Source organism: Podarcis raffonei, chromosome 5 (assembly GCF_027172205.1).
Source record: "Podarcis raffonei isolate rPodRaf1 chromosome 5, rPodRaf1.pri, whole genome shotgun sequence".
NCBI lineage: Eukaryota > Metazoa > Chordata > Lepidosauria > Squamata > Lacertidae > Podarcis > Podarcis raffonei.
The window spans coordinates 8,339,438-8,349,437 of NC_070606.1; the positions used below are offsets into that span (position 1 = coordinate 8,339,438).

Sequence of the window (10,000 nt, forward strand, 5' to 3'; positions counted from 1 at the left end):
GTTAAGCATGTTGATCTGGTGCCTGTTTCTGCTCCAGAGCAAGGGGGAGACTGAGGGGACCACCGTGAACCCACCAGCAGTGGGGAGGTGGGTTGGGTAGCCCACTCAACTCTGATTTAGAGGATATAGGGAGGAGAGGCCAAAGTCCGTATGTCAAGCCCCTTTGAGGACATCAGCTTCCTAGCTCATAAATGGTTCAAATGATGGTTTGCTGGAAGTGCCTTGGGCCATAAAGGTAAAGGGACCCCTGTCCAGTCGTGGCCGATTCTGGGGTTGTGGCGCTCATCTCGCTTTATTGGCCGAGGGAGCTGGCATACAGCTTCCGGGTCATGTGGCCAGCATGACTAAGCTGCTTCTGGCGAACCAGAGCAATGCACGGAAACGCCGTTTACCTTCCCGCCGGAGTGGTACCTATTTATCTACTTGCACTTTGACGTGCTTTCGAACTGCTAGGTTGGCAGGAGCAGGGACCAACCAACGGGAGCTCACCCCGTCGCGGGGATTCGAACCGCCGACCTTCTGATCGGCAAGTCCTAGGCTCTGTGGTTTAACCCACAGCGCCACCCACGTCCCGCCTTGGGCCATAGCGGGGAGTCCAAAAGGGTCTAACAAGATATTCAGATTTTGTGTCTGACACCACATATTTACAGAATCAGCTGCACGGAAAGGTGGGGAGAAATGAAAATATCCTTCCCTTACAAAGGAATGGGTTGATCCGACCAGTCGGAAGCATTGTGATGTCAGAGGCTTTTTCCAGATAACATTTGAACATGTCATTAGTGCCCAAAAGCTTACTTTGGAAGCGGCGTAACCTCCCCTAAGAAACCTACGTGCATTCCTTTTTTGCCCCTGCCTGGATTTGTTGAGGTCTCAGGACACTCCCAAAATATTGCTATTACAAAACAAAAGGGATCCCGTGTCACCCGGCTGCCCTTTATAAAGCTGCTGCAAAAATTGTAGGGAGCCTATCTGAGGATTCACTCTAAAGGAGAGGGAGACATAGGCAAAGGGAGGAACAGATTAACGGATCGAGTTTCAGGTTTCAGCCACTAAGAAAGCAGAGCCATGTGCCCGGTCACTCGCTGCAGCTTCCTGAGGTTCGTCCTGCTGGCCGCCTGTGGCTGGAAGACAGCTCCTGCTTTTCCCAATGCCTCGCCGCTACTCAACCAGAACTGGGGAAACACAGACAGACTCTTGCACCTGTACACGTCCACAGCAAGAAATAGCTTCCACCTGCAAATCAACTCCAATGGCCATGTGGATGGAAGTCCTCACCAAACCGTTTACAGTAAGTACCACTGAAAGGCTGAGGAGAGGGGGAGATGTTTCTCTCAGTTTGTCATTTTTCCAATAGTAAATTCAGTTCACCGCATTACTACGTTGTTTGCCTTTTTAAAAAAAAGTCCTCGTGAATATTTGTCAGCATTTTAATCCGCGTTTCTCCCCATCCACACATTTCCCCAAGCAATTTACGATTCATTTCTGTATGTTATTTTCATTTCATCTATGCATTCTTACAGAAACTAAGCCCCTAACGTTTTGTGAACTGCTTTGGGGTTTTGATCTTTGTTTCTTTTACAATCAAAAGGCATATAAACTTTACGAAATAAATCGATGGCAACATAAGCATTTCCGTGCACGTTATTTGCTTGGAGAACTGTGTGGCAAAGTTTGGAGGAGTGCGGATTGTGAAGGGCAGATTTCTTTGAGTTTTCATATAGTTAGGTAAGGTGTGAATTACAGAGGTTTGCAATAAAAATGTGACCTAAAACGACATTCCCCTCCATCCTGTCCCTCCAAAGGAAGAATGCTGGGAATAAACAAGGGAAAATGGGCTGCCTTCATTTGCTGTTAGTGGCTTCCTAGAAGTATGATTGTGACAGCTGCATTACCCAGTCCACTATTAATCCCATTTTAGGTGGAGAAACATGAATGAAGCCCAGGGCTGCTCTCTAGTCCTAATGTTTAATATGGAGATTTAATATTTCAATATCTGTAAAAGTGGCAGACTTATTAGAAAGAGAACGTGCCCATGGTTTGTTTCCGTTAAGAAAAACCAGAAACTGAGCTCTAATTAAAAGCACGATTCAGTCAAAAAATAAACATCAACTGCATCGTGCCTTAAATTTCAAATATATACAGAATCGGATATATTCATTCCTTTCACTGCAGAGAAATCGAAGCACAGCTTTGCATAGAGGACAGGGAGCGTTTCCTGGGCACGTCTACATTTTCCAAATTTTAGGGGAAATTAGAACCTATATTTTGTAAGTGGAAATATTCGTTCCACAAGCGGGGACCCACTATAGAAAAGAGCTGTTCTCGTGTTGCCTCCAGACCAGGGGCCTTGGAGGAAATTGGTTTTCTAGATCCATTTCAACTGGGGTTTAGGCCTGGTTTTGTCAGGAGGAGGCACACAAAGAAAAGACCCAAGGGATGACTGCAGGGTCTGGGCCGGTTCATATCACGAGAGGCTTGGGTATTGCGGTTCTGAGCTATTTATGGCTTTATAGCTCAAAACCAGCACTTTGAATTGGGCCCAGAAACTAATCCGGAAACTTAAGGGGTGATATGATAGCCATGTTCAAATATATAAAAGGATGTCACATAGAGGAGGGAGAAAGGTTGTTTTCTGCTGCTCCAGAGAAGTGGACACGGAGCAATGGATCCAAACTACAAGAAAGAAGATTCCACCTAAACATTAGCAAGAACTTCCTGACAGTAAGAGCTGTTCGACAGTGGAATTTGCCGCCAAGGAGTGTGGTGGAGTCTCCTTCTTTGGAGGTCTTTAAGCAGAGGCTTGACAACCATATGTCAGGAGTGCTCTGATGGTGTTTCCTGCTTGGCAGGGGGTTGGACTCGATGGCCCTTGTGGTCTCTTCCAACTCTATGATTCTATGATTCTATAATTGGTAGCCAGTGCAGTCGGGCCAGGATTGGTGTAATAAGCTCAAACAATCGGTCCAGAAAGATACCATGGTCAATGGTGTCAAAAGCCACTGAGAGGCTGAGAATTAACAAGGACACGTTTCCCATGTCTCTCCAGACAGAGGTTCTCATACAAGGTGACCAAAGCAGTTTCTGTGCCAAAGCCAGACCCAAACCCCAATTGAAATGGATCTAGAAGACCAGTTTCCTGCAAGACATCTGGATCAGGTCCACAACCACCTGCTCAGAAACTTTGCCCAAGAAGGGGATATTGGCAAACTGGCCAGTAGTTACTTAGATTTTCCAAATCTAGGGAGGAGTTCTTGAAGAATAGCTTTACCATTTCAAACAGGCAGGGGCAACCAAATCTTGCATACACACATACACAGATTGGGGCAGAGGTATTGTTTAGGGGTTTTGTTGGGGGTGGGAGTTGTTGATGTTAATTTTTTATATCTTTATTTTGGATCTTACGATTTACCAGTATGTGAACAATTTTCAATTCGGTTGTGTACTCAATGTTTTGTTCATGACTACTTCTGTTATTGGCGCTGTGGGTAAAACCTCAGTGCCTAGGACTTGCCGATCGTATGCGACGGGGTGAGCTCCCGTCGTTCGGTCTCTGCTCCTGCCCACCTAGCAGTTCGAAAGCACCCCTAAGTGCAAGTAGATAAATAGGTACCGCTTTATAGCGGGAAGGTAAACGGCGTTTCCATGTGCGGCACTGGTGCTGGCTCACCAGTGCAGCTTCGTCACGCTGGCCACGTGACCTGGAAGTGTCTTCGGACGGCACCGGCTCCCGGCCTCTTAAGTGAGATGAGCGCACAACCCTAGAGTCGGTCACGAATGGCCCGTGCGGGCAGGGGTACCTTTACCTTTTACTTCTGTTACATTTATAGTTACGTAATTTTGTGTGTGTTGTAAGCCGTCTTGAGCATGGTTTGAACTTTGGAAAGGCGGCATACAAATAAATGATTGATTCTTTGCTTTTCTACGGGGTCTAGCAAAAAGGGAAGCTCCACATTGCTGTCCTGTAGCCTTGGGGGCTGTTCTGTTCTTCAGACTAGAGCTGGATGCTGATTAGGGGGTACATACTGAGTGCTCCGACTCCATAACCAAGTTGACTGGTTGGCATCCATCTGTCTCAGGGGACAATGGAGGAGTGTTCCTTTGGGAGTGAGGTCAAACTGTTGGCGGGTTACAGTAGTGCCTGCTGTGGCTGTAGAGATGGGATGTAGGCGAGACATGTTTTGTTGCAGCCGGGGCAGAGGAAGGTGCCTGGCTGTGCTGCCGCAGATGCACCATGGCGCTTATTCTCTCTGCGCTCTTCCCAGTGGTCATTTCTCCTCTGCTGTGGAAGCATGACCTGACTGCCCATCTCCAGGCACTGCGGCCATCTGCAAGGGATTCCCACATGGCAGGGTTAATGCTGCCAGCCTTAATCTCACGTTTGCAGACATCTTTGTAACACAGAGTTGGTTTGCCCATTGGCCAGCTCCTCATATGGCACATGTACAGAAGTATAGCATTACATATAAGTATTAGCATACATTGTTGTTGTTGTTGTTGTTTAGTCGTGTCCGACTCTTTGTGACCCCATGGACGAGAGCACACCAGGCACTCCTGTCTTCCACTGCCTCCCACAGTTTGGTCAAACTCATGCTGGTAGCTTCAAGAACACTGTCCAACCATCTCGTCCTCTGTCGTCCCCTTCTCCTTGTGCCCTCCATCTTTCCCAACATCAGGGTCTTTTCCAAGGAGTCTTCTCTTCTCATGAGGTGGCCAAAGTATTGGAGCCTCAGCTTCACGATCTGTCCTTCCAGTGAGCACTCAGGGCTGATTTCCTTAAGAATGGATACGTTTGATCTTCTTGCCGTCCATGGGACTCTCAAGAGTCTCCTCCAGCACCAGAATTCAAAAGCATCAATTCTTCGGCGATCAGCCTTCTTTATGGTCCAGCTCTCACTTCCATACAGCACTACTGGGAAAACCATAGCTTTGACTATACGGACCTCTGTTGGCAAGGTGATGTCTCTACTTATTGTAAACCAAATTCGAAATGAAGTGATAGCATGACAGAATACACTATATTTTCTTAGAACTTTCCTGTTCCGATTAAAATTGTGGGCAAGCTTTTGTGCCATACCTCAACTAAAAAATGGAAGGGTTAGCCAGATTACTCTTAATCCTTTGGGACTGGATCTTGCCCTATGGCCACCAGATGGTCATCTTTGGTTTACGGCATTAAATTATCTCCTAATGTTCAACCATTTAAATTTCAGGTGCCCTGATGATCAAATCTGAAGGTGCAGGCCATGTGGTGATAAGTGGCGTAAAAACTGGGCGCTTCCTCTGTATGGATATTAATGGCAATATCTTTGGATCGGTGAGTTCTCATATGAATTTTTCTGGAATCTTTCAAGTGGTGCCACGTGCCACAACAGCCAAAGTGTGATTCTATAACTTGGAGATGCAATAAGCCAGTTCTGCTGCACTTCTAAGGAAACCATTGTCCTTCACCCTTTCGCTTATGCCTGGGATATCGTTTTCCTTCAGGCCCCTGCAGTTCTTACGAGACACAATGATTTATGAAGGATGTCCCACATTTCTTTCTGCCTGCACAACACCACGGGCATGCCACACCTGTGCTACAGGCAACACAGAGGGCTGCACAATTTGCCCTCTTCGGTTTGATATTGTGAAACCCAGGGCTTTACATAACTGTGAGACTGTTAACCTAAAAATAGGTAAAGGTAAAGGGACCCCTGACCATTAGGTCCAGTCGTGACTGACTATGGGGTTGCGACACTCATCTCGCTTATTGGCCGAGGGAGCCGGCGTACAGCTTCCGGGTCATGTGGCCAGCAGGACTAAGCCGCTTCTGGTGAACCAGAGCAGCGCGCGGAAATGCCATTTACCTTCCCGCCGGAGCGGTACCTGTTTATCTACTTGCACTTTGATGTGCTTTCGAACTGCTAGGTTGGCAGGAGCTGGGACTGAACCACTGGAGCTCACCCCGTTGCGGGTTCGAACCACCGACCTTGTGATCAGCAAGTCCTAGGCTCTGTGGTTTAACCCACAGTGCCACCCGCCAAACCTGGAAGATGTGAACTCTCCTTCCACCCACAAATATGCACACAATCTTGGCAATCACTCAAACAACTGCCAGTCTGCATGTTCCTCAACAAGTATTTCAGATCAAAGTATGCTGCTTTATATCAGGGATGGAGAAGCTTTGCGGCAGGCAAGAGGGGGCGCATCATTATTTGTCTCTTCCCCTGCAGACCAACGGCTCAGTCATGCTGGCCACGACCCAGAAGCTGTACGCTGGCTCCCTCGGCCAACAAAGCAAAATGAGCGCCACAACCCCAGAGTCGGCAATCCATCTGTCCATCACCTTATGACATAATGACATCGGATAATTGACCACTGGGTGGCATAGTCCACCAGTCGATGTTTTATTGAAACTGCTGCTAAAAAGGAGCTTTTCCTTTCCATTTTAGCAGTGGTTTAAATGCAAACCACTCCGTGCTCCTGGAGCAAGGCCCACCCCCACTACACCAGCAAGAAGATGCCAGGGCAGTGGGGCACTGTTTGCAAGGAATAGTTCTATGGGCCAAAGTGGTACCCCTGCCAAGCCACATTTGGCCTATGAATTGGAGGTTCCTCACCCCTGCCTTATATCTTTATTCACTGCAAAAAAGTGAGGGTCTCCATTTATTAAATGGTACCTTATCACGGGGGTGGTGCTGTGGGTTAAACCACAGAGCCTAGGACTTGCCGATCAGAAGGTTGGCGGTTCGAATCCCCACGACGGGGTGAGCTCCCATTGCTCGGTCCCTGCTCCTGCCAACCTAGCAGTTTGAAAGCACGTCAAAGTGCAAGTAGATAAATAGGTACCTCTCCGGCAGGAAGGTAAACAGCGTTTGCCAGAAGCGGCTTAGTCATGCTGGCCACATGACCCAGAAGCTGTACGCTAACTCCCTTGGCCAATAAAGTGAGATGAGTGTTGCAACCCCAGAGTCAGCCACGACTGGACCTAATGGGCAGGGGTCCCTTTACATTTTTTACCTTATCACGGGACATATAACCATTTGATAAAGCTTAGTTATCACACTTTTAAAAAGAGGATTTCATCACTTTTCTGCTTCCTTGGATTTCTGATTCCCCCCCCCCAATATTATTTGTTTTGAACGTGGTATTTTTCTGTGCAGAATCTGGATTTATTTTTTATTTTGTGTTATTTTCGGTAAAGGTAGAAGGGTTATGGAGAAAAAAACCAGTAAAAACAAAGAACCATTGACTATGCAATGGGAAAGACTAATAACTCATGAGATCAAATGTTTTAGATGTGAATGTTTTGGAAGGTACCAAACATCTCGCAAGCTGTAATCTGTCAAACAGTAACACCGTTTTCTATAAAATACTGCCAATGCTAATTCCATTGCACATGCATTAAAAATACTAAAATAGAAAATGTTGAAATCAAGTATCGTAAAGACATTTAGACATACGAAATACGTGGTAAGAACCCGGACACCATTCAACATCTGTAGCAGAGAATTTTGATGAGCATTTTCCACTCGAATTTTAATACTGTTCTGATTGTGGTTCTTGTTTCTTACTTCAGCACTTCTTCAGTTATGAGGACTGCACTTTCAGACACTGGACCCTGGAAAATGGCTATGATGTCTACCAGTCTCCCAAGTACAACTATCTCGTCAGCCTAGGAAAAGCTAAGCAACCTCTATTCCCCGGTATGAATCCACCACCGTACTCCCAATTTTTGGCCAGAAGGAACGAAATCCCTTTAGTCCAATTCAACACACCAAAACCTAGCAGACATACGAGAAATGCGAGTGCCGATCCCTGTGGCAGTATCCTATCAGCCGGAAACCTCTCCGACAACCCAAAGGCACAATCATCCACGTATCATGATGTAGATGATTCACATGCCGAAAACGGAGACCCCAACGGTGCAACGTTCAGCAGGTGGTTTTCAAGCCCTAGGACTGATATCAAAACCTGAGCCAATCTGTAACAGTAACCTGTTTTCTGTCCTGGCGAGGACATAATCTGAACAATTATTTTAAAGTATTTGAAAAAATGCTTTAGGACTCTGATACAGTTCACAGTATCAGTTTAGAATAAGGGTTTAAGAAATAATTTATATATTTTTTTAAATTCTGGAATGTTTAGGCGTTTTTGTCTATAAAAAAAACAACCTCGGCAACTTTTGGGGTTTTACATTTTGAAATATGGCAACTTGAGGCTAAACAGTACCGAATCAGAATAACCCATAGTCTGACAATATAAGGCAGTTTCATGCTGAGAACTTGTCTTGGAAGCAGCCATAACTCACAGAAGGGATAATTTTGTAATGTCCAGTATCCCCAAGAGTTGTTGCCTGACAGGTAGATAGATATAGCATGGGGTAAGATGGACCAATGGTCTGATCCTGTGTAAAATACATCACTTGTTTTCCTCCCTTACTTCTCTCCTCTACTATGCTGCAACTTTTACTACCAATTGTGCACTGTGTTTAACCATCACTTATTAAGAGCAGAATAGGTAAAAGGTAAAGGCACCCCTGACCATTAGGTCCAGTCGTGACCGGTTGCGGCGCTCATCTCGCTTTATTGGCCGAGGAAGCCGGCGTACAGCTTCCGGGTCATTTGGCCAGCATGACTAAGCCACTTCTGGTGAACCAGAGCAGCGCACAGAAACGCTGTTTACCTTCCCGCCGGAGTGGTACCTATTTATCTACTTGAACTTTGACATGCTTTCGAACTGCTAGGTTGGCAGGAGCAGGGACCGAGCAATGGGAGCTCACCCTGTCGCGGGGATTTGAACTGCCGACCTTCTGATCGGCAAGTCCTAGGCTCTGTGGTTTAACCCACAGCGCCACCTGCGTCCCTTGATTAAGAGCAGAATACAGTATAACAAATATGAATATGCTTCTCTCCTGCGCAAATCATTGCCATAATTTAAGGGATTATTTGAATATTCCCACATGAAATGAAGCAGTGTAAGCGTGACAGATTGGCTACTAAACCATTATACTCTGAAACAGAGCAAAACTTGGAGCAACTTCAGCTACAGATGAATCGGAACCAGGAAACGTAGCAAATTGACTGCCCGGTTCTGTTTGCAAGGACCAAATTTTTCTTGACTGAAGCTGTGGGTGAATACCGTATATAAGCCATATAAGCCGTGTATGAGGAAAATAGAAATAAACATCTGTCTGGGGTTTTAATAATACTTGGCATGTGTATGGGAAGGGGGCAGAGATACAAAGCAAATACATTTGTTTCAGCCCTAATGTTTTTGTAGCCTTTCAAGCTCTGAATTTCTGGTGTAGGGTGAAGAGAGGGCAAGTTATTAATACTACCACAATGGAACATATTTCCTTCAACTTACATAATCCTGCTGAGCTCTAAGAAACAAGCCAAGCTACAGGATCAGCAGAATTATATGCCAGAGCTCTTAGTGGAGACAGTATCACTTCAGACTGCAAGTTAAAAATTACATGTTTGAATGCTCATCCACCTTTTAAAATCTGTTAACATACCGCTTGCTCTTTGACTTATAGCCAACTGTCATACTCGAAGCACAAACACTGAAATCTGTAGACTTTACTCAAGTCCACAGATTTCTGTGGGCAGACTCCTGAGTATGACTTAATTGGATGCCACCGTTTATGTAAGTGAAAAAAACCCAGATCCTCCACATTTGATGTACACATTTTGTTCACCTCTGCAAAAGCTGCCCCAGCAGCTCCCATGGGGTGCTTCAAGACTTCAAGCCGATTTTCTTCCTTTCTTCAAATCTCTTGAAAGTGCAAGTAGGAAAATAAACCTACAATACGCTGGAGAGATTTCACATTTTTCCTTTGTTGTTGTTGTTGTTTAGTCGTTTAGTCGTGTCCGACTCTTCGTGACCCCATGGACCAGAGCACGCCAGGCACTTCTGTCTTCCACTGCCTCCCGCAGTTTGGTCAAACTCATGCTGGTAGCTTCGAGAACACTGTCCAGCCATATCGTCCTCTGTTGTCCCCTTCTCCCTGTGCCCT

General features: G+C 45.9%; 1 protein-coding gene across 1 annotated transcript; it reads left to right on the forward strand.

Annotated features, from left to right (window-relative positions):
* Nucleotides 1-287: 287 nt before the first annotated feature.
* FGF23 (fibroblast growth factor 23) lies at nt 288-8,538 on the forward strand. Its single transcript, XM_053387730.1, has 3 exons — nt 288-1,288; nt 5,211-5,314; nt 7,559-8,538. Exons 1-3 carry the CDS (start codon nt 1,066-1,068, stop codon nt 7,955-7,957), a joined length of 726 nt encoding a protein of 241 aa, XP_053243705.1. The 5' UTR covers nt 288-1,065; the 3' UTR covers nt 7,958-8,538.
* The last annotated feature ends 1,462 nt before the right edge of the window (nt 8,539-10,000 follow it).